Here is a 25,621-nt window from a genome sequence, read left to right on the forward strand (position 1 = left end):
TTTAGTCTCTGCTTCAATTTTTGTCCCTGAGTTTCCTTTAGACAAGAACAATTCTGGGTTAAAATTTTTGAGATGAGTGGGTGGCCCCATCCCTCAACCGGGGACCATGCCGATCAGCTGGGCATGGTCTCTACTCGTTTGAATGATAGGTTTGTGAGACAAACCTACAGGTGTAGGTTTGTTTCACAGGTTGTCTTAGTTAGGGTTCTACTGCTGTGAACAAACACCACAACCAAGGGCAAGTTTTATAAAAGACAGCATTTAGTTGAGGCTGGCTTACAGGTTCAGAGCTTCAGTCCATTATCATCAAGGCAGGAGTATGGCAGCATCCAAGCAGGCATGGTACAGGAGGAACTGAGAGTTCTACATCTTCATCTGAAGGCTGCTAGCAGGATACCTACTTCCAGGCAGCTAGGACTAGGCTATCAAAGCCCATGCCCGCAATGACACACCTATTCCAACAAGGCCACACCTCCAAATAGTGCCATTCCCTGGGCCAAGCATATTCAAACCATTACAGAGGTACATTTTCTCTTAGTGTGTTTTCTTTCAGGGAATAAAAAGAAGCCACATACTCCTTGAGGAGAAAAGCTGCTTAGCCTTCTTGTACTATTCCATATCTGTATCCAGCTACAGGTGTCTATGGCCCTCTCTGTTTTATGAAATTGACATAAGCTATGGTGTGCTATGCTCATGTCCACCATATCTCATGTGGTCTGTATATTAGAAGGGGACTAATATATTTACATTTCAGTGTGAAACTTCTGTTCCCCCTAACTTCTGTTCATTTGTAGGAGACCTTTGCCACCCAATCAGAGGAGTTACTGTGAAGGCTCCTACTCCATGAAATTATACGCTCTAAATTTATACTGCTCCCAGATGTAAACAAGACCCAGAAAGGAACCATGTGGGGAGGTAAACTACATCTTTGTCTTCATCAGAAATTTCAAAGTTCTCAGTATACACTATCAAACTATCATGCAATTACCTTTGTTTGCTGAAGTCTGCACATAGCATCAGTATACAAAATAAGTAAATGGTGACCTGCTGCAGAATGATGTTACCTTGGCCAGGATGTGGAGGATTGCTTTCCCTACAAAGCTACCTTGCTCATTGTTACTGTCCTTGAAGATATACTAACTCTATCTCTGACTCTTTGGTGATTCTGAGGGCAGACTCATCATTTAGGCATTATGACAGAAGTGGTAGGAGGGGTAAACTGAAAAGGTTGAGCAAGATTAAAGATAGATAGTATCCATAGACTGTCTGTTCCATGTCTTATTTAGAAATGCATTTTCAGTTCAATACATACAAAATTAAATGTTGATTGAATACAAAGTCCAGAGGAAGGTGGCCATGGTCATGTTTATTTGTTCAATGAAGTGTACCATCAAGGGACCAAGCTCTCTCCTACTTGACATAAATGAGAGTTACTAAAATTTTTGGGGTGAAGGAACAAATAGGAGGTAACTGTTGGATTAAAATGGATTGTTTTAGTGTCTAATAACCTATGCTTATTTGTTATCTCCTTGAGAAGAGACACCTTGTCTTCAACTTTTCTATATTTCCAGTGCTGAATCCAGTTCTTAGAAAAGTAATTATTCAAATTACATCTCTCTCCAAGTGTATGGTAGAGGGACTTATGGCACCCATAACATGTAATCCAGTCTGTGGGTGGGAATGGAATCAACAAATACTTTTTCATAGTCAGAACACTGACCTTTGTCCCTGAACTATGAACACAGAATAGGTGATGTCTCAATCAATAAGATAGGTTATTTAAAAGTTTTAGAGGCAGGAGAGATAGCTTAATTAATAAAGTGCATGAGTACAAAGGACCTGAATTTTAAAATTCCAAACATATTGATTTGTGCTTGTAGCTCCAGAACTGGAGAGATAGAAATAGGTAGATCACTAGGGCTCATTGAACATCCAGCCTAGCTGGCTTGATGAGTTCAAGGTCAGTGAGACCTTTTCTCAAAAACTAAAATAACCCGCCTTCCGCTCTCACTGCCGATTTACTCTGGTATCACTGCTCCCCTCCTCTGCCCAGCGTCCTGACTCTCGTCTCTCCTTTCCCTCAGAGGATGTCTGCCTTCCAGATCAACCTCAACCCACTCAAGGAGCTGCTCAGCTTCATCAAGATCCTCCAGTGGTTTGCTCCCATCTTTGCTTTTGCCACCTGTGGTGGGTTTAAGGGCAAAACGGAAATTCAAGCGAACTGTCCTTTTAGAGTTGGTGGCAATAAGAACCTGGCTGTGACAGCTACTTTTGTTTATCCATTCAGGTTGAATCAGGTATCATTTCATACACCTCCAAATGTCAGTGTGTTTGTGGTGAACTGGGAAAAGCATGTCCTCCTAGGTGATTACTCCTCTTCTAGACAGTTCTATGTTATGTTTGCACTCTTTGTGTTCCTCTACTGCATTGCTGCCCTTCTGCTCTATGTTGGTCACAGGAACCTCTACCGGGATAGTCACAAACTGGCCATGATTGACTTTATTGTTAATCTTGTTGCTACTTTTTTATGGTTGGTGAGTTCCTTGGCCTGGGCTGAAGCTCTTACAGATATTAAAATAGCTACTTGACACAGAATTGTTGAGGAACTTGATCCTTGTAACTCAGAATTGTCGTGTCACTTTGTCTCTGTGACTAGTATGGGATCCCTGAATGTATCCATGATCTTTGGCTTTCTGAATATGATACTTTGGGGAAGAAATGTTTGGTTTGTGTACAAGGATGTACAAGCTTACATAGTCCATCAAATACATCAGCTTCCCACAGCCAAGGAGGTGTCCCACCCACTTCTGGAAAGTAATTAAAGGGAGAAATACACTGTATGAAATGTGTGCTCTAGTATGCCTTGTTGCCAACACCTTGAGAAGCATTATTGTTTCTAATAAAAAGTAATGGCTTTTTCAGTAAATTGGTGGGTTTAAAAATGTGCTGCTTTTCTACTTAAAACGTAGCTTTTCTAGAAATTTAAGATGTAAATGTATTTTTACATGTAAGTTTGAAAATTCAGGAGTCTGTTATGGCGTTTACACCTTAAACTTTAACATAAACCTTCATTCAGAAAACAGTTATGTCATATCATAATATAGGAAGAATGTGTTTGGCATATACACTACTGTTAGTTTGTACACATCATATCTTTAAGGCTTGGCTTGTTTAAGAAAACCTTGATTGTATAAATCATATTTAGAAAAAATAGTGCAATTTTATATTTGAATATTGTTCATGTTAAAAGTTTGAATTGCAAATACTGGGTATATATTCTGTTTCTGTTTTTCTAAATGACCTGCTGTACTTATTAGATATACTAAAATTGTCTTAGAAGCAAGAGATTGAAAATTGTCACAAATGTGTAGAGTTAACTTTGCACTTGTGTTGCAGTGGTTTCTTAGGCTTGCAAAGAGCATGGTTCCCAAGATGGATTTATATATGTAGGCATTCTAAATGATGCTTGCTTACTATCTTTTGTTCATACTTTTTCCCCCCAGTCCCTGTTTAGAGGGTTACTAAAAATTAAGGTTGCCTTTTACGTTTGAAACGTTTAACATTTAGTCAATGATGTTTCTTCTCCTGCGTTTAACATTGATATTGCGAAAATAAATGCAGTTAAGATTTTTTACTTCTTAAGATTCATTCTTCACAAAATGGTGATTAAGGAATTATGCCCAAGAAGGAACCTAAGTAAGCTGTATTTTGTGTGTACTGTCTTTTCACACACACATTTGTGTATGTTCAGAATACAATGGTTTTTATTCCTGGCTTTTTTGTCGTTGTTGTATAGGGATTCAGACTTCCTATTCTTACAAGATGACGTTTGTATGTAAAACACATCTTACGGTATTGCCTTATTTTTGTTGCTTTATTCATGATAAAGTGTCAGTCTGAGAATGTATGTTTAATAAGCAAACAATAAAGAAGTTAAAATAAAGAAAAGTGAAATAAGAAAATAGGCAGCACATAAGGAATATGGAATGAGAATACTGCGGTTGTTGTCTGGCCTCTACATGCACATAAATGCATGTAATCACCCCCACCCCCACATGCATCCACCTTCACATGCATACATCCACACAAACATATGTATCTTCACACAAGCACACATGTAGGTGCAATACACACAGAAAGAGAAGTTTACAGTCAATTAACATGTGAAGACATCCCTGTTCCAAAGTTTATGGGGTTTCAAAGTTCAGCTAAATAACCATTTCTTAGGTGCTTGCTATGGGCTAGGTGCTAGGATAATAGAAATGAATCATAGTTTTTACCTTTAAGGAGCACCCAGGATGGTAATGGAGACATACAAATAATTACAGCTCTAAAAATGTGTAAGCACATGTGGTCACAAAGAAGGGACACCTCCTTCCCTTGCTGGGTCAGTTATGGGCAGCCTGCGTGGCTTGAAAACCAGGTTGGCCCTTTACCAAGATGTGAGCAATGAGGGATCATTTAGCCCAGAGTGAAAGGAAAGAAATCCAATACTGAGGTGTCCTAGGGAGGATGGTGGGGCAGTTGAAGGTGGATCATATTGTAGGCAGATTGCAAATCCTCAATACTGCCTTTGTTAATATTAGTGCTGCTGCTTTTCATTGTTTCTCAAGCAATATTTACGTCATCATTTGATGGCACAGCAATTCAGCTTCCGTGCTGCTTATTTATTCCCAACTCTTCACTTTACCTCGTTTTGATCTGGAAGTTTCTTATATTTAGCCAGAGAAGCTTTATTTGGTTCATCCTATCACCTTGTTTATCAGTGTTCATATCTCTGGCAGTGTTCTTGGTGATGGATGAAATTGTCTATGGTAGGGAAAAGAAAAGCATCTAAAAATGATGAATAATCTAGGGGATCTCCAAGCCATAGAACATTCTGAAATGCTTTCCACACCTAAAATATCTTAGGATTATTTTTGTCTTTTTCAATACAGAAAAGTGAGCAGTAAATTCCATGTGTACCAAGAACCATAGAGAAGCCTCAAAAGAAAGCATGAACATGCAGTCTTCAATGAGATGACTGAATTGTTGAAATGAGCCTGTTTAGTGTTGTTGGGTTATGCCTTCCTTTTCTTCAACTTGTATTAGACTGGGCTGCCACTCCATCTGTTATGGTTCATCAGGAGTCTTCTGAGGGCACCTTTGACTTCTTTGTTCCTTAAGCTATAGATCATAGGATAGAGCATTGGGGTTATATTAGTATAGATTAAGGACACAATTTTGTCCTGTTCTGGGGTGTAGCAGGACTTGGGACGAATGTAGATGAATATCGCACAGCCGTAGTGCATAACAGAGACTAACAGGTGGCCAGCACAGGTGGAGAAAGCTTTACTCCTGCCTTCTGCTGAATGGATTCTGAGGATGGCAGCAATAATGAATCCATAGGAAAACAGGATCAACAAGAAGGGAATCAACAGAATCAGCATGCATACAAGGAAGACTGCAATTTCATTGGCTTGTGTATCAGAGCAGGCTAAGAATAGAACAGCAGGAATGTCACAGAAGAAATGGTTGATGACATGGGACTGACAGAAGGGCAGGAGGAATATCAGTGTGGTAAGGGTGAGTGAAAGTGTAAAACCACTGATGCATGCCAGAGCCAACATCTGCAGACAGAGTGCCCGGGTGATGATGAGTGTGTAACGCAGTGGGTTACAGATGGCCACAAAACGGTCATATGCCATTGCAGCGAGGAGGAAACATTCTGCTCCACCCAGAGCAATGAATAGGTGCATTTGCAGAGCACATCCCAGGAATGGCATTCGCTGGTTTCTGGACAGGAAGTTGGCCAGCATGTTAGGGACAATAACTAATATGTAGCAAATTTCAATGGCAGATAGGTTCCGAAGGAAGAAATACATAGGTGTCTGGAGACAGGTGTCAATAAGGGTGATGAGTACAATAGTTGTATGGCCTGCTAGGGTGATGAGATGCATAACTAGAAAGAGTCCAAAAAAGAGAAACTGTAGTTCAGCCAGGTCCCCAAAGCCTAAAATAATAAATTCAGAGCTTAAGGTGTGGTTTTCCTTCAATGGTGTCATCTTTTATTCTCTTTGTAAAACTATTTTACTAGAAAGGATCTTTTTCTAGCAATTGTTTTATCCATGAAAAAACACTAGAGCCCTTTTCATAGATGAGAATTTAGTCTGATCTTCCAGGCGTATTCCTTGCTCTCATTCTATCAGCTTTTAACATTCTATCCTTTCTTGATATAGGATGAAAGACTGCTTGTATGAGAGTACTTTAATTCATCTGTTGAGTTGTGAAGATCAACTGGCACACACAGCCTCTAAACACAAACTTGTTTTTCCTAGACCTTAATGCAATACTTCTAACAGAGATGCTATGCATTTTGAAGAGTTGGCTGAGGTGGGAGCAGAAGCTAAGCTGGATATATTAAGTAAGATTTAAATGGAGACTAGGCCTGTAAGGTTACTCCTTGGAAGTGATGCAAAGAATCCTGTAGGAAGTAAGGTGTAATAAGTTAATCTTAGATACTTTTGAATTTTTTTTTTGTTTTGTTTTTTTTGTTTTTCGAGACAGGGTTTCTCTGTGTAGCCCTGGCTGTCCTGGAACTCACTTTGTAGACCAGGCTGGCCTCGAACTCAGAAATCCGCCTGCCTCTGCCTCCAGAGTGCTGGATTAAAGGCGTGCGCCACCACGCCCGGCCACTTTTGAATTTTTATATTAGTTATATTGCTATCTCTTTATTACCACCTCCAAACCCCGAGGATTTCAGCAGTCAATGGATTATGAACAGGATACCAGAGAGGAAGAACTTGCAGTAGCTGCTTTCTTTCCTGTGTCTTGGCTATTTGTAAACACCCCAACTTTGTGGCACTCTGTTCTGGATGTCTTCTCTAACCTCTTGGTTGAATTAGTCCCTTCCTTATGCTATCACAGCCCTCCAAGCTTCCATAACCATGCTGTTCACCAATGACTTCTAGAATTCTTTGATTATTGTTCTGTTTACATTGCCTGTCTATGGGTTCCAGAATGGCAAGAATGGTGTCCAATTCTGCTTCTCAACAATAGCTGGTACATATTAGGAGAATCAGTAAATCATGTGAACCTGTTTACCTTTTGAGTTTCTGAAAAAAATGTCAATTTCTCATGTTTGCATGTTCCACAGTTGGCAACAGTTGGCCTTGAGAACAGGGGGCGAAAGGCTGGACTACGACACATAGCAGGAGCAGGAAGTGAATAGGACAGAACTGGAACAGACTCAGGGGCAGTGGATGGTTAAATGAGCAATGTCTTGTCTGATGTGTTTCCTAAACTTAAGAGAAATTGACTTTCTCCTTGCCTTGATCCAAAAATATAAACAAAATCTTTATTGTCGGTCTCTGATTTCTTCCTATGCTCCCTTCCATCACAGGAATGAGAAAGGGGGAAGGTTTCCAAGGAGTCTAGGTATTCAGAAAATCAAAAGTCAATAAGAGGTAATGGAGAGATGGCTCCGAGATTAAGAACAAATGTTGTTCTTGCAGAGAAGCCAGGTTTTATTCTCACATCCACATGGCAACTCATAACCATCCATAGCTCCAGTTCCATGGGATATAGCACTGTTTTCTGGCCTCAGTAGACATCAGGCATGTGTGTAGTACAGGGATGTACATGCAGACAAAACACCTATATACATGAAAAGAAAACCAATAAATCTAATCTTAAAATTTTTAAGCAGTAAGGAGTTTGTGACAGTTGAATTGCTATTTAAAGAGTTCATTTGGGGGAATGTGACATTTCTGAGGCTCAAAGTAACATCAATGAAATAAGAAAGCTGATTTTGATTACAGTTTTGTTTGACATAGATGGTGGTTATCACTGTAGTCTCACAGCCACTTATACTCTGTACTGAGCAGAATTTTGGTATGTATTTAACTAACAGGTGCATAAGATGGAGCAATATGCCAGCTTTTCACTTCAGAGTAGAGTGCTGCAGTTGAATTCCCTGAGTGCCCCATTCATTGAGCCTGCTCCTATCACTGGCCCTGCTCCAGATATTACAACAAGCCCTTGCTCAAACTTCTGTCTCCTAATGGAACCCATACTAGTACAAGCTTCCCACTTCAGCCATCTCCTCCACCTATAGTCACAAAAGCCCTGATGAAAAGACTGGCAAAGGTCAAGGTGAACAGCCTGTTTCCCCAATAGGAACCCAAAATATGTTGAATTTAATCTCCTTCTATGACTCAGCCCACCCTCTCAACTTTGTATACTCAATATTCAACCTCCCCCACAGCCTCTTCATCAACCTTTCATTACCGTGAAAAAGATTGAAGAGCTTCTGAGTGTCTGTTTTTTTGTTTTTGTTTTCGTGTTTTTGGATGCATACCCTTGGCCTCAGTTTTGCCATACTTTACTCTTTTCTACCTTTTACTCTCATGTACAGAAATATGGGAATCTTACTTTCATTGGGCCTGAACCTTGAAAAAAATAAAGCCACAAAAATCCTGAAAATAGAAATCACATATGATCAAAACATTTGAAAATAACAAGTCAGTTTATATTAATATGTCTTCTCCTTTTCTGTCTCTCCTACTCTCCAAGAAGGACCATTCTTAGTGAGACATATTCTCTTCTGTTTTGTTTTGTGCATACAAACACCCATTTTCAGGTCATAGTGGAATGAATCTGTAAGCTGAGTACTTGGGAAGCTTAGGCAGGATGATCAGGAGTTCAAAGCCAGCATGAGCTATATAGTGTTTTCTAGGCCAGAATAGGATACATGAGATTCTGTCTACACACACACACACATACACACACACACACATGCACACATGCACTCACACATACAAACACACATGCACACATGCCCCCACACACAGATACACAGCATATCCTGACATATATATATATATGTATATATATATACACATATATACATACATATGCTAACGTGTCTATATAAAATAGTAAATGAGATCATATTATATATGACCATTAATAAATAATATGTCTGAAAGGTTTTTACATAAGTTAATACATATTAGTTTCTTCATTTTTCTACTTATTGCATTATTTTGAGTGAATTATAAATTAATGAACTATAATTTATTAAAATTGCATGTCAGTAACACATATTATAATGTGTAAACAAAAGTGTAATAACAATAAATTAAGATCTAATCAGTCTCTTATTACTTTGACATTAAAGTGGTTTCCTTTTTTTTTTTTCCTTATTATATTTTATTCTACAAAGCACATTCCAGGGCACAGAACAGTTGCCAGCTGTGAAAACTTCCAGGGTATCTTCCCTTCTTCCCTAAATATTTTCTTACATTCTTGATAACCTCTAGAGAAGAGGCCTAGGTTACCTGCAAGAGCCAAATCTGTGTTTGAAGGGGGACCTGAGGAGAAGCCTTGTTGGATATCTTCCTGATATCATCTGCTATTGTGAAACCAGAGAAAAACAAAGAGACAGTGCTCAGAGAGCAGTGGAGGAAACAAATGGCTCTGACCTGGAAGCACAGTTTCCCAGAGCCCAGACAGTAGCTTTCTAGGCTGTTATCAAGAACATAGAGAGCAGTCCTCACAAGTAATAGTTGCTGTCTCTAGAAGAATGTGTCATCTTAGGAAAAGCATGTCTTTACAATAGCTGCCCTGGTTTGTAACTTGCTTTAAGTAGCAGTGAAGGAAGAACTCAGAAAGTCCTAAGAGAGGTCAGAAAGGAGGTTGTACTGGGATCCATTCACCAAGGGGACTGCTTTCCCCAGGTCACACAGTTAGCTGAGCCCAAGCTCAAACCTCAACGGCTATTGTTTCATTTACAAACCTCAGATATAATACAGGTATTGGCAATGTTGTTTATAAGTCAGATCTGCTGAAACTGCATCCACTATTATACAATGATCATAGTGTGAACAAGACTGATTTGAAAAGAAGTAAAAAACCATAAAATTTGGCTTAGGCCAAAAGTGGATAATGAGATTGATATCCTGCTAAGTATTTCCTTCTACTCTGCTAAATTTCATGGCTCTCTATAGTTGATAAGGAGGGTCAAAAGTTCCTTAAGGCTTCCATTTTTGTATTTATTTATTTATTTATTTGTTCTTATTAGATATTTTCTTTATTTACATTTCAAGTTGTATCCCCTTTCCTCCTTTCCTCTCCACCCCCCCATCCCCTTCCCTTCCTCCTGCTCACTATCCTACCCACTCCCACTTCCTTGTCCTGGAATTCCCCTACACTGTGGCATTGAAGGAGTTCATTCTTAATCTATATTTTCAGTTGCCAGAATGGCATCCATCATTATAGAGCATAGGTAATAATAATTACAGAACCTTGACAATGGCATAATAGAGTTGCCTAACATCCTGGGATTAGGGGGACTACAGTGTTGGATTCTTGACAACATCAGGGAGTAGTCCCCTGTACACATCATTAAACAAGAAACATGGAACCTAAACACCCCTTATAAACTTGGGTTTTAAGTATAAACTTAACACCTTGAAAGTAAGCCACCTCAAATGAGAAAAGATATTGAGGTTGTTGCCTTTGCAAATTGCTAGATGTTTTTAAACAATGAAAGTAAATTCCAGAGAGTTAGAATATAAAGCTCATCATGAAGTTTCTGCCCTTGCACTACATTTATGTGAGCGAGGCATGGCTTGGACATACAGAATGATGCAAGTGACCTTGTAGACTATATGTGCCTTAAAAGAGTTCCACACAAAGTGGGGCGTGGTGGCACACACCTTTAATCCCAGCACTTGGGAGGCAGAGGCAGGTCGATTTCTGAGTTCAAGGCCAGACCGGTCTACAAAGTGAATTCCAGGACAGCCAGGGCTATACAGAGAAACCCTGTCTCGAAAATCCAAAAAACAAAACAAAACAGAAAAAAAAAAAAAAAAACAAAAGTTCCACACACAACCACATCATTGGCTCCAAAAACCATGCATCAGTCCAGATGAATGTGCCTTAAAATTAACAAGGTTACAGACAGCTTAAATAGCCAGTTTAGAAATGATGCTATCCGTGGTCCAGTCACAGGATGAATGCATCATATGATTCTGTTGTGTGACTGATAAAGACTGAAAGCATAGTGTCAAAGAATTTCTGATTGGAGGTTATTATGAAGAATGTTTGTTATAAATAAACAATGAAAAAGTAAAATCTTCACCAGGAGTCACTGAATGAACATGGATAGTGGCTTAAATTTTAGAGCTCTGGCCCCACAAACCACCCAGAGCCTCCATATGAGGTTAAAAAGAGATTGGAATTAGGACTTCAATCTCTTTTAAATCTACCTAATAAGATTAACAGACATAATTAGCCCCCTTTTATAATGTCATTGCACTTAAGCCTTCAAATTACATTCATTTCGAACATTATTTTCATCCCAGTGTAATCTATGGCAGGAAAGAATTCATATTAGAAACAACTTAGCAAACTGGATTTTATTGTTAGAGAAAATTCTAGTAATTGTTGTGTGGTCTTATAGAAACTTCTGTGAGATATATTGGCAATGGTAGACACAGATAATTTGAGTTGAGAAAACAGAAAGAAAAAAAAACTTTTTCCCATGAATACACCACAGACTTTAATAGTTAAGCCCAGTAAATTGAGAAACATTAAAATCTGTCAAATATTATATGTGCACTCTGGGATAACTCTTTCTTTCTAGTTTCCTCTAGGATGTAAACATTTCATCATATTTGGTAAAATATTCAGCTTTTTCATTTTTAAATCAAATACCAAAGGTTCTAGGTATGGGAAGATATCCTCTTTTCCCCCAACCTTTTCATTCAGCTATGTGAAAAGTAGTGATATCAGCCTGTTCTACAAACTCAACACTTTCCTTTAATGGGTCATTGCAGGTTTACACTAGTGGATATGTTGGGAATTGGTATGCACATTTGACTTCTACAGTAAGTTGCAGCAAATAACCATACACCGGTATAAAACCTGAGTTTCATTTCCTATATGCTGACACTGCCTTGTGATATTTCTCAATTTTGTCAGAACTCATTATGGCTGCAACAAGGTGCACTGTTTTTAACCAAATCTTACTTCCCAAAACTCTCAATCTAAGTGTTAATATTATGAATTTCTTAGTAATTGTAGTATCTGATGTGCAAAAATATCTGAATTGAAAACCTCAGATTTCTGTTAGTTTCCTCGCCAATAATTCTGCATCCTAGAAAATACTCTATACCACCTCCCTTTACTGTAATGCTCGCAATAATTTCTTTTGTTTTAATTTGACCACATGTACAGTCATCCTATTTATTTCCACATAAGATCATATTTGTAGGTTCTAGAGGTAAAGGCCTATACAAATTTTGAGAGGGGACACAATGCAATGCGCCATGGCCAGGAAACCTGAGACAGGCCAAGTCCTTCCCAGGAGAAGTCCTTGGGAATATTGAAAAGAACTACTTCACTACAAATGCCCTGAGATATTCACATTTACCCTGTTACCTTGTTTAGGTAAACAGAACCAGAGAGAACCTAAAGTTTTTCATCTTTTCTCATCTTGAGGGAACAACTGTAACATATAATGACTTAGGGGTTTCTTTTAACTCCAAATGCACATTTCCTCTTCTGCAGGCTGAGCAAGCAGGTGCCCACTGAAAATTATATTGGTCAAAGTCTCAACTAACCTGGACCCCAAGATCTCTCAGACACTGATATACCAATCAGGCAGCATGCACAAGCTAGTCTGAGGCTCTAGAAACCTATAGAGCAGAGGACTGCCTACTCTGGCCCCAGTGGGAGAAGACACACCTAATGCTCAAGAGACTAGAGGCCCCAGGGAGTAGAGAGGTCTGACTGGGTAGGGGATGGGGACTGGGAGGAGGGAAACATTCTCTTGGAGACATGGGGGAGGAGGAGTGGGATGAGGAATGGGATGGGAGGGCAGAAAAGGAGGAGGGTAACAACTGGACTGTAAAAAAAATTATTTAAAAATTATATTGGAGCTAAACAAAGTATTCTCAACTGAGGAATACCAAATGGCTGAGAAGCACCTAAAAATGTTCAACATCCTTAATCATCAGGGAAATGCAAAACAAAACAATGCTGAGTTTTCACCTAACACCAGTCAGAATGGCTAAGATCAAACACTCAGGTGACAGCAGATGCTGGCGAGGATGTGGAGAAAGAGGAACACTCCCCCATTGCTGGTGGGACTGCAAATTGGTACAACCACTCTGGAAATCAGTTTGGCAGTTCCTCAGAAAATTGGACATAGTTCTACCGGAAGATCCAGCAATACCACTCCTGGGCATATACCCAGAAAATTCTCCAACTGTTAAGAAGGACACATGCTCCACTATGTTCATAGCAGTCTTATTTATAATAGCCAGAAGCTGGAAAGAACCCAGATGCCCCTCAACAGAGGAATGGATACAGATAATGTGGTACATTTACACAATGAAGTACTACTCAGCAATTAAAAACAATGATTTCATGACATTCCTAGACAAATGGATGTATCTGGAGGATATCATCCTGAGTGAGGTAACCCAATCACAAAAGAACTCACATGATATGCACTCACTGATAAGTGGATATTAGTCCAGAAACTTAGAATACCCAAGATACAATTTGTAAAACACATGAAACTCAAGAAGAAGGAAGACCAAAGTGTAGATACTTCGTTCCTTCTTAGAATGGGGAACAAAATGCCCATGGAAGGAGTTACAGAGACAGAGTTCAGAGCTGAGACAGAAGGAAGGGCCATCCAGAGACTGCCCCACCCGGGGATCCATCCCATAAACAACCACCAAACCAGACACTATTGGATATGCCAGCAAGATTTTGCTGATAGGACCGGGATATACCTGTCTCTTGTGAGGCTGTGCCAGTGCCTGGCAAATACAGAAGTAGATGCTCACAGTTATCTATTGGATGGAACACAGGGTCCTCAAAAGAAAGAGCTAGATAAAGTATCCACGGAGCTGAAGGGGTCTGCAAGCCTGTAGGAGGAACAACAATATGAACTAACCAGTACACCCCAGAGCTTGTGTCTCTAGTTGCATATGTAGAAAAGGATGGCCTAGTCGACCATCAATGGGAGGAGAGGCCCTTGGTCTTGTGAGGATTATATGCCCCAGTACAGGGGATTGCCAGGGCCAGGAAGCTGGAGTGGGTGGTTTGGGGAGCAGGGGGAGGAGGGTATACGGGACTTTCGGGATAGCATTTGAATTGTAAATGAAGAAAATATCTAATAAAAATTGTTAAAAAAAAAAAAAAAGAGGAGATGAGCCGAGATAGCGAGGCTTCGGAAAGGGGGCCTGAGGGCTCCTCTCTGGAAGTTGTGCCAGGGGATTCGACCATCCCCAGGGTGAAACTCCTGGACACCATAGTAGACACTTTCCTCCAGAAGCTAGTCGCTGACAGGAGCTACGAGAGGTTCACCACTTCTTACAAACACTTCTACCAGTTGAACCCTGAGGTGACGCAGAGGATCTATGACAAGTTTGTGGCTCAGTTGCAGACATCCACCCACTTCTGTTAGCAGTACAGATGCTTCCTTCCACGGAGGGCCTGCATGAGGTCTTTCTTCCTCTCTGCTCAGGAGGAAATCTCAGAAATCAAAGAGGAGGGGATCCTAGAAGCTGTCCTGACTCCCTGGATAAGATCATAGAAGAAGGCAGAGATGGTCCATCCTTTCATCACAGCTCCAAACTTTGTCTCTGTAACTCCTTCCATGAGTGTTTTGTTCCCAGTTCTAAGAAGGGGCACAGTGTCCACACTTTGGTCTTCATTCTTCTTGAGTTTCATGCGTTTAGCAAATTGTATCTTATATCTTGGGTATCCTAAGTTTTGGACTAATATCCACTTATCAGTGAATACATATTGTGTGAGTTCTTTTGTGATTGTGTTACCTCACTCAAGATGAAGCCCTCCAAACGCTGAAACCATTGCATACACTAGCAAGATTTTGCTGAAAGGACCCAAATATAGCTGTCTCTTGTGAGACAATGCCGGGGCCTAGCAAACACAGGAGTGGATGCTCACAGTCAGCTATTGGATGTATCACAGGGCTCCCAATGGAGAAGCTAGAGAAAGTACCCAAGGAGCTAAAGGGATCTGCAACCCTATAGTTGGAACAACATGATGTACTAACCAGTACCCCGGAGCTCTTGTCTCTAGCTGCATATGTATCGAAAGATGGCCTAGTCGGCCATCACTGGAAAGAGAGGCCCATTGGACTTGCAAACTTTATATGCCCCAATATAGGGGAATGCCAGGGCCAAAAGAATGGGAATGGGTGGGTAGGGAAGTGGGGGGCGCTATGGGGGACTTTTGGGATAGCATTGGAAATGTAATTGAGGAAAATATGTAATAAAAAATATTAAAAATTAAAAAAAGAAGAAGAAGAAGAAGGCAGAGAGTACGGAGAGCCAGCCTGGAGACCCAGTGGAATCCCAGAGAAAGACCTGTGTAGTGTCATGGCACCCTACTTCCTGAAGCAACAGGATACCCTGTGCCATCAAGTTCGGAAACAGGAAGCCAAAAACCAGGAACTGGCAGGGCACAGGCAGGTGGAGGAACTGCAGCAGCAGGTTCAGGCCCTCCAGCAAACATAGCAGGTTCTATACAGAGAGCAGAGGGAGCTGCTGTCAGTGCTGAGGGCGCCCGAGTGAGTAGCCTCTGGGCTCCAGAGCCCAGCCCTGTAGAGCGCCTGTGGAGCCAGTTTCCAGGCAGTAATGGAGTCCCCACCACCACTTAGGTTCTGCTGGGCTCACACTGCCTTCAGATTCCTGCCGCCATCTTCTGCCTCCAGGATTCAAACTCCCATCCTGGCATCAGACACCAGGCTTTGTCTTCTGGAGTTGCAGCCAGCGCTGCCCCATGCCCTTTTGACCCCCCACCCACCCGTGCCCTCCCTGGATAGGATTTGGGCAGTGTTTCAGTCTCCACTGATTGCCGCCTTGTTCTCCTTGACTGATTGCTGCCTTGCTGGCTAGCCCAAGGGCGCTGCCATGTTCTCCCCACATCCTTAAATAAACTTCCTTTCCCACACTGTAAAAAAAAGAAAGAAAGAAAGAAAGAAAGAAAGAAAGAAAGAAAGAAAGAAAGAAAGAAAGAAAGAAAGAAAGAAAGAAAGAAAGACCCATTCACCGTAGTAGTGAGGCCTAGTCACGAGCCATGGAGTGCGCTCCCCCGGCTGCCGGCTTCCTGTACTGGGTGGGCGCGAGCACCATTGCCTACTTGGCCCTGCGAGCCTTGTACTCGCTCTTCAGGGCCTTCCAGGTGTGGTGCGTGGGCAACGAGGCCTCGGTCGGCCCGCGGCTCGGAGAATGGGCAGTTGTTACAGGTGGCACTGATGGAATTGGAAAAGCATATGCAGAAGAGTTAGCAAATCGTGGAATGAAGATTGTCCTGATCAGCAGGTCCCAGGATAAACTGAATCAGGTTTCCAACAACATCAAAGAAAAATTCAACGTTGAAACAAGGACCATTGCTGTCGACTTTTCATTGGATGATATTTATGATAAAATTAAGACAGGCCTGTCTGGTCTTGAGATTGGCGTTTTAGTGAACAATGTGGGCATGTCATACGAGTATCCGGAATACTTTTTGGAAATTCCCGACTTGGACAACACCATCAAGAAACTGATAAATATTAATGTGCTTTCCGTTTGCAAGGTGACACGCTTGGTGCTGCCTGGCATGGTAGAAAGATCTAAAGGGGTGATTCTCAACATCTCCTCAGCCAGTGGCATGCTCCCGGTTCCGTTGTTGACAATCTACTCTGCAACCAAGGCCTTTGTAGATTTCTTCTCTCAGTGCCTCCATGAGGAGTATAAGAGCAAGGGCATCTTTGTGCAGAGTGTCATGCCATACCTTGTAGCTACAAAACTGGCAAAAATACGGAAGCCGACTTTGGATAAGCCCTCTGCAGAGACATTTGTGAAGTCTGCAATTAAAACAGTAGGTTTGCAGACCCGAACCACTGGATATGTGATCCACGCTCTCATGGGCTCAATAAACTCAATCATGCCTCGTTGGATGTATTTTAAAATAATCATGGGTTTCAACAAGTCTTTGCGGAATCGCTACCTGAAGAAAAGCAAGAAGAACTGAGTGCTGCTGAGTTATTGTTTGACCTGTGCCTGCACACTGGGCACCTGCCTTCCCCAGAGGCTTCACTGTTGTCTCAGTAATTACTAACATGGCATAGTTGGCAGAAAACAAATTCCTTTTAGAGGCTCCTAACATATATTCTGGATACAACCAGGAGTAATTTGAAGTTTAATGTAAATGTTCTTGGCAAATGTATGTAGAACACTTTGACAAAAAGGAACAAATCCCAGAATGACAGCGGTAGACACAGACCCATCTGGCCCACAATGCCAATGATCACATTATATTTGGTCTGGAACCTACTATAAAGTGTAATGGCCAGCTGCTTTTTTATTTTAGCATTAGAGGAAACAGGGCTTAATTAATTTGTTATGGGCAGATACAATGTAGTTTACATTGATTTCTGTAAGCTTTTCTAAATGTATGTTCCAGCTTATGTATTTATATGGAACTGGTCTTCTCAAAGGTAGCTAAGACATAAAGAGATTGAAACATGGAGTTCTTTCTAACACATAAGTCCACAAAATGTTATTCTTGGAACACACATTATGTCTGCTCTGTTCAAATGTATGTAAATACTGAATGCTATATAGTGTGCCTGGAATGTAAAGGTAAGTGGGCCAAAGTGTACATCAAGACCAACAACATCCTGTGGTACCGCAGGATCCAGGAAAGCAGCCTGTGTGGACACGCAGCATTCGTTATGTCTGCACTGCACCCGGATACTTGCCTAGGATGGCAGACTCCTTCTGTGGTGCGGGGTGGGGGTGGGGTCATGGAAACATGTTCTTTCTAAGATGAATTTAGAATTCATATATCTGCTTTTAATAAAAGATGATGTAACTGTGGTGTTGAAAAAAAAAAGAAAGAAAGAAAGAAAGAAAGAAAGAAAGAAAGAAAGAAAGAAAGAAAGAAAGAAAGAAAGAAAGAAATTCCTCTTTGGAGAATTATCTGTTTAGTCTGTGTTCAATTTTTAATTGGGTTATTTCTTTTGTTGGTGTATAATGTGAAGGGTATCCTTTCACTAATTTCTTTCTTAGCCTGTTTATCATTTATATAAAGGAAGGCTACTGATTTGTTTGAGTTAATATTATGTCCAGCCACTTTGCTGAAGTGTATATATATATATATATATATATATATATATATATATATATACATATATATATATATATATAGTTTAGAAGTTCTCTGGTGCAATTTTTGGGGTCAATTAATTCTATTATCATATCATCTGCAAATAGTGATATTTTGACTTCTTCCTTTCCATTTTGTATCCCCTTGATCTCCTTTTGTTGTCTAATTGCTCCAGCTAGAACTTCAAGTACTATATTGAATAGGTAGAGAGTGGGCAGCCTTGTCTATTCCCTGATTTCAGTGGGATTGCTTCAAGTTTCACTTCATTTAGTTTGATGTTGGCTACTGGTTTACTATATATTGCTTTTATTATGTTTAGGTATGGGCCTTGAATTCCTGATCTTTCCAAGACTTTTACCATGAAGGGGTGTTGAATTCTGTGAAATCCTTTTTCACCGTCTAATGAGATGATCACGTGATTTCTTTCTTTGAGTTTGTTTCTGTAGTGGATTATATTGATGGATTGCCCTATATTAAACCATCCCTGCATCCCTGGGATGAAGCCTACTTGATCCTGATGAATGACTGTTTTGATGTGTTCTTAGATTCAGTTTGTGAGAATTTAATTGAGTATATTTTTTATTTAATTTTTTTGTAATTCATTTTTTACACTCCATATTCCATTCCCCTCCCCTCCCACCCTCCAACTGCTCACATTTCCTCCCCACCACACCCTGTCTTCACGTGGATGCCCCCACCCACCACCCCATCTGACCTCTAAATTCCCTGGGGCCTCCAGTGTCTTGACAGTTAGGTGCATCATATCTGAATGAACATAGACCTGGAAGTTCTCTACTGTATGTGTGCTTGAGGCCTCATAGCAGCTGGTGTATGCTGTCTGTTTGGTGGTCCAGTGTTTGAAAGATCTTGGGGATCCAGATTAATTAAGACTGCTGGTCTTCCTATAGGATCACCCTTCTCAAATTCTTTCAGCCTTCCCTAATTCAACAACATGGGTCAACTGCATCTGTCCATTGGTTGGTGCAAATATCTGCATCTGACTCTTCCTTATTGTGAGTACCCCATAACCTCAGTAATAGAGTCAGGCCTTGGGTCCTCCCCTTGACCTGGATCCCCTTTTTGGGCCTGTCAATGGACCTTCTTTTCCTCAGGCTCCTTGGGGCTTCAGTCCTTTTCCCTCACCCAATACCAGATCAGGTTCCCCTCTCCCCATTCACTTTCCCTCCCAGGTCCCTTCCTCCCTCCCCACTTATGATTGCTTTCTTCTCTCTCTCAAGTGGGACTGAGGTATCTTCACTTGGGCACTTCAGCTTGTTGAGCTTTTTGAATTCTGTGGACTCTAACTTGTGTATTCTGTATGGTTTGTGTGTGTGTGTGTGTGTGTGTGTGTGTCTAATATCCACTTATTAGTGTGTACATACCATGCATGTCCTTTTGAGTCTGAGTTACATCACTCAGGATGATATTTTCTAGTTCAATCCATTTGCCCACAAAAGTCAGTATGTCCTCATTTTTAATAGCTGAGTAGTAGTATCCCATTGTGTAAATGAATCACATTTTCTGTATCCATTCTTCTGTCATGGGACATCTAGGTTGTTTCCAGCTCTTGGCTATCAAAAATAAGGCCACTTGGAACACATGCCCCTGTGGCATGATGGGCCATATTTTGGGTACATTTCCAAGAGTGGTATAGCTGTGTCTTTGGGTAGATCTCTTTCCAATTTTCTGAGGAAACTCCAGATTGATTTCTAGAGTGTTTGTACCAGTTTGCAATCCCACCAGCCATGGAGGAGTGTTCCTCTTTCACCACATCCTCTCCAAAATGTGTTTGCATTGATATTTGTAAGAGAAATTGCTTTAATTTTCTCTTTCTTTGTTGAGTCTTTGTGTGCTTTTGGTATCAGCATAAATGTGACTTTATAGACCGAATTGGGTAGTGTTCCTTCTGCTTCTACTTTGTGAAATAGTTTGAAGAGTAGTGGTATTAGGTCTTCTTTGAAGGTCTGATAGAATTCTATGCTAGACCATCTGGTCCTGGACTTTTTTTTTTTTTTTTTTTGGCTCAGAGACTTAATGATCGCTTCTATTTCTTTAGGTGTTATGGGACAGTTTAGATGGTTTATCTGATCCTGATTTAACTTTGTTACCTGGTGTCTGTCTGGAAAATTGTCCATTTCTTTCAGATTTTCCAATTTTGTTGAGTATAGGCTTTTGCAGTAGGATCTGATGATTTTAGGAATTTCCTCAGTTTCTGTTGTTATGTCTCCCTTTTCTTTTCTGATTTGCTAATTTGGATACTGTCTCTGTGCCCTCTGGTTAGTTTGGCTAAGAATTTATCTATCTTGTTGATTTTCTCAAAGAACCAGCTCCTAGTTTCATTGATTCTTTTTACAGTTTTCTTTGTTTTTACTTGGTTGATTACAGCCCTGAGTTTGATTATTTCCTGATGTCTATTCCTCTTGGGTGAATTTGCCTCTTTTTTTTTCTAGATCTTTCAGGTGTGCTGTCAAGCTGCTAGTGTATGCTCTCTCCAGTTCCTTTTTTGAAGGCACTCAGAGCTATAAGTTTTCCTCTTAGCACTGCTTTCATGGTGTCCCATAAGTTTGGGTATGTTGTGCCTTCATTTTCATTGACCTCGAAAAAGTCTTTAATTTATTTCTTTACTTCTTCCTTGACCAAGTTATCACTGAGTAGAGAGCATTGTTCAGCTTCCATGTGTATGTGGGCTTTCTCTTGTATTTGTTATTTTTGAAGACCAGTGTTAGTTCGTGGTGATCTGAAAGGGTGCATGGGATTATTTCAATATTTTTGTATTTTTGAGGCCTCTTTTGTGACTGATTATATGGTCAGTTTTGGAGAAGGTACAATGAAGTGTTCAGAAGAAGGTACATACTTTTGTTTTAGCACAAAATGTTCTATAGACATCTGTTAAATCCATGTGGCTAATAAATTCTGTTAATTTCACTGCATCTCTGTTTAGTTTCTTTTTACATGATATTTCAGTTGATGAGAGTTGGATGTTCAAATCTTCTAATATTATTGTATGAGGTACAATGTATGCTTTGACCCTTTGTAAAGTTTCTTTTATGAATGTGGATGTCCTTGCATTTGGATCATAGATGTTCAGAATTAAGAGTTTATCTTGGTAGATTTTTCCTTTGATGAGTATGAAGTGTCCTTCATTATCTTTTTTGATAACTTGTGGATGAAAGTTGATTTTATTCGGTATTGGAATGGGTATTCCAGCTTGTTCCTTGGCACAGTTTGGTTGGAAAATTGTTTTCCTGCCTTTTACTCTGAGGTAGTGCCTGTCTTTGTCACTGAAGTGTGTTTTCTGTAAGCACCAAAATGATGGGTCCTGTTTATGTATCCAGTGTGTTAGTACATTTCTGTTTATTAGGTAATTCAGTTCATTGATGTTAAGAGATTTTAAGGAATAGTGATTGTTGCTTTCTGTTGTTTTTTGGTGTTATTGTTAGAGATGGAATTATGTTTGTGTTGCTATCTGCTTTTAAGTTTTTTGAAAGAAGATTACTTTCTTGCTTTTTCAAGGGTGTAGTTTCCCTCCTTGTGTTGGAGTTTTCCATCTATTATCCTTTCTAGGGCTGGATTTATGGAAAGATATTGTGTAAATGTGTTTTTGTCATGGAATATCTTGTTTTCTCTGTCTATGATAATTGAGTGCTTTGCTGGGTATAGTAGCCAGTGCCAGCATTTGTGTTCTCTTAAGGACTGTATGAAACCTGCCCAGGATCTTCTAGCTTTCATAGCCTCTGGTGAGAAGTCTGGTATTATTCTGATAGGTCTCCTTTTACATGTTACTTGACCTTTTTGCCTTACTGCTTTTATTATTCTTTCTTTGTTTTGTGCATTTGATATTTTGACTATTTTGTGACAGGAGGAATTTCTTTTCCAGTTCTTTCTATTTGGAGTTCTGTAGGCTTCTTGTATGTTCATGGGCATCTCTTTCTTTAGGTTAGAGAAGTTTCCCTCTATAATGTTGTTGAAGATATTTACTGGCCCTTTGAGTTGGGAATCTTTGCTCTCTTTTATACCTATTATCCTTAGGTTTGGTCTTCTCTTTGTGTCCTGTATTTCCTGGATGTTTTGAGTTAGGAGCTTATAGCATTTTGCATTTTCTTTGACTGTTGTGTCAGTGTTTTCTATGGTGTCTTCTGCACCTGAGATTCTCTCTTCTATTTCTTTTATGCTGTTGGTGACATTTGTGTCTATGACTTCTGATTTCTTTCCTGGGCTTTCTGTCTCCCTTTGTGATTTCTTCATTGTTTGTATTTCCATTTTTAGATCCTGGATGGTTTTGTTAAATTCCTTCACCTTTTAAGTTGTGTTTTCCTGTAATTCTTTATGGTTTATTTTGTGTTTCTTCTTTAAGGGATTCTACCTGTTTACTTGTGTTCTCCTGCATTTCTTTAAGGGAATTATTTATGTCCTTTTTGAGGTCCTCTATCATCATCATGAGATGTGATTTTAAATCAAATTCTTATTTTTCCAATTTGATGGGGTATCCAAGACTTGCTGTGGTGAGAGAACTGTGTTCTGATGATGCCAAATACCTTGGTTTCTGTCGCTTATGTTCTTGCACTTGCTTCTTCCCATCTGGTTATCTCTGGTGTTAGCTGGTCTTGCTGTCTTGAATGTGGCTTGTAAGTCTCCTGTAAGTCTGTGTGTCAGCACTCCTGGGAGACCAGCATTCTCTGGGAAGAATTTGTGTATGGAGAGCTGTGGCACAGGAGGGGCAGATGGAATCCAAATAGATCCTGTCCCAGGCTGTTCCTTGGTTCCTGTGTCCTGAAGGCTCTGGGTGGGTTCCTTTTGGGCCAGGTATTTGAGCAGAAGTGGTGGTCTTACTTGTGCTCTCAAGTATGTCAGCACTCCTAGGAGACCAGCTGTCTCCTGGTAGATTTGGTATAGAGAGCAATTCAATTCAATTCTGTTGATCAAACTGTCTGTTTTTGTGCCAATAGCATGCAGTTTTTATTACTATTGCTCTGTATTACAGCTTGAAATCATGGATGGTGATACTTCCAGAAGTTCTTTTATTGTACAGTATTATTTTGGCTATCTTGGGATTTTTGCTTTCCTATATAAAGCTGAGAATTATTCTTTCAAGGTCTGTAAAGAATTGGGATGAGCTTTTGAGGGGAACTGCATTGAATCTGTAGATTGCTTTTGTAAGATGGCCATTTTTACAATGTTAATCCTACTGACCCATGAGCATGGGAGATCTTTCCATCATCTGATATCTTCTTCAATTTCTTTCTTCAATGTTCTTGTCATACAAGCCTTTCACTTGCTTTGTTAGATTTGCAGCAAGATATGTTTTATTATTTGCAGCTATTGTGAAGGGTTTTGTTTCTCTGATTTCTTTCTTATCCCATTTATCATTTTTTACATAGGAAGGATATTGATCTTTATTTCTAGTTTTATATCCTGCCACATCACTGAAGGTCTTTATTAGCTGTAGGAATTTCCTGGTAAATTTTTGGGTTCACTCATGTATACTATCATATCATCTGCAAATAGTAAAACTTTGACTTCCGTTTTGTAGGCCCTTGATCACCTTTAGTAGTCTTGTTGCTCTAGCTAATCTACTCCTCTTGGGTGTGCTTGCTTCTTTTTTGTTTTAGAGCTTTCAGTTGCGCTGATAATTTGCTAGTGTAGGATCTCTCCAGTTTCCTTATGAAGGCACTTAGTGCTATAAATTATCCTCTCAGCACTCATATTATTGTGTCCAGTAAGTTTGTGTATGCTGTGTCTTCATTTTCATTGAATTCTACAAAGTCTATATATATATATTTAATTTCTTCCCTGACTGAGTAATCATTGAGTAGAGAGTTGTTCAGTTTCCATGAGTTTGTAAGCTTTCTGTTGTTTCTGTTGCTGTTGAAATCCAGCTTTAATCTACAGTAGTCTGCTAGAGTACAGGGTGTTGTTTCAATTTTCTTGTCTCTGTTGAGACTTGCTCTTTATTTGAGTATGTGGTCAACTTTGGAGAAAGTTTCATGAGTTGCTGAGAAGAAGGTCCATAATATTGCAATTGGGTGTAATGTTTTGTAAGTATATGTTATGTTTATTTAGTTTATTACTCCAGTTAGCTCCAGCATTTCTTTGTTTAATTGTTTTGTAGATGATTTGTCCATTGGTGAGAATGGGGTATTTAACTTCCCTACTATCAATGTGTTACGATCAATGTGTGATTTAAATTGTGGTACTTTTTGTTTTACAAGTATGGGTGCCCTTGTGTTTGGAGCATAGATGTTAAGAATTAAAATATCATCTTGATGGATTTTCCTCTGATGAATATGTAGTGTATGTCCCCATCTCTTTGCTTAATTGTGGTTTGAATATTTTGTTAGATATTAAAATGGCTACATTGTCTTGCTTCTAAGGTTCATTGGCATGAAATATCCTTTCCCAACTATTTACCTTGAGGTAATGTTTATACTTGATGTTGAGGTATTTTTCTCATATCCAGTAAAAGGATGAATTCTGTTTCTGTACCCATTTGTTAATCTGTGTCTTTTATTGGGGAATTGAGGCCATTAGTAATGAAAAGTATCAATGGACAATGATTGTTAATTTCTGCTATTCTTATGTTGTTGTTGGCAATTGTGTGTGTGTGTGTATCTGTGTGTGTGTGTGTGTGTGTGTGTGTGTATGAGAGAGAGAGAGAGAGAGAGAGAGAGAGAGAGAGAGAGAGAGAGAGAGAGAGAGAGAGAAAGTCTCTTACTTTGGTTTTTCTGATGTGTGGTTATTTATTTCCTGTGTTTTCATGGATGTAGTTAACCTTCTTGGGTTGGAATTTTTCTTCTAGCACTTTCTGTAGGGCTGGATTTGTAGATGGATATTGCTTAAATTTGACTTTTTCATGAAATATATTTTCTCCATGTATGGTAATTGAAAGTTTTGCTGAGTATTGTAGTCTGGGCTGGCATCTGTGGTCTCTTAGAATCTGTAGAATATCTGTCCATGCCCTTCTAGCTTTTAGAGTCTCTGTTGAGAAGTCAGGCATAATTCTAATAGGTCTGTGCTTATATGTTACTTGGCCTCTTTCCCTTGCAGGTTTTAATATTCTTTCTTTGCTCTGTACATTTAGTGTCTTGGTTATTATTTGATGGGGGGATTTTTTTTTTTCTGGTTCAATCTATTTGGTGCTCTTTAAGCTTCTTCTACTTTCATAGGCATGGTCTTTAGGTTAGGAATTTTTTCTTGTAGGATTTTGTTGAAAAATATTTTCTGGGCTTTTGAGCTGGGATTCTTCTTCTTCCTCAATTCCTAGTATACCTTGGTTTGGCCTCCCATATTTCCTGGATACTTTGTGTCAGAACTTTTTTTTTACAATTAACATTTCTTTGACCAGTGTATCATTTTCTTCTATTATATCTTCAACATCTGGGATTTCCTCTTCCATCTTTTGTATTCTGTTGGTGAAACCTGCCTCTGCCATCCCTGTTTGCAT

General features: G+C 39.7%; 1 protein-coding gene and 3 pseudogenes across 1 annotated transcript; 3 read left to right on the top strand and 1 right to left on the bottom strand.

Annotated features, from left to right (window-relative positions):
* Positions 1-1,193: 1,193 nt before the first annotated feature.
* LOC110286240 (synaptophysin-like protein 1) lies at positions 1,194-2,818 on the top strand (annotated as a pseudogene).
* Positions 2,819-5,087: 2,269 nt separating this feature from the next.
* Positions 5,088-6,044, bottom strand: LOC110286241 (olfactory receptor 10K1-like). Its single transcript, XM_021152703.1, has one exon. It carries the CDS (start codon positions 6,042-6,044, stop codon positions 5,088-5,090), a length of 957 nt encoding a protein of 318 aa, XP_021008362.1.
* Positions 6,045-14,209: 8,165 nt separating this feature from the next.
* Positions 14,210-15,599, top strand: LOC110287431 (polyamine-modulated factor 1-like; annotated as a pseudogene).
* Positions 15,600-16,074: 475 nt separating this feature from the next.
* On the top strand, positions 16,075-17,899 carry LOC110286242 (very-long-chain 3-oxoacyl-CoA reductase pseudogene; annotated as a pseudogene).
* The last annotated feature ends 7,722 nt before the right edge of the window (positions 17,900-25,621 follow it).

The sequence above is a fragment of the Mus caroli genome, unplaced genomic scaffold, assembly GCF_978045245.1.
Source record: "Mus caroli unplaced genomic scaffold, Mus_caroli_1 scaffold_5, whole genome shotgun sequence".
Lineage (NCBI taxonomy): Eukaryota > Metazoa > Chordata > Mammalia > Rodentia > Muridae > Mus > Mus caroli.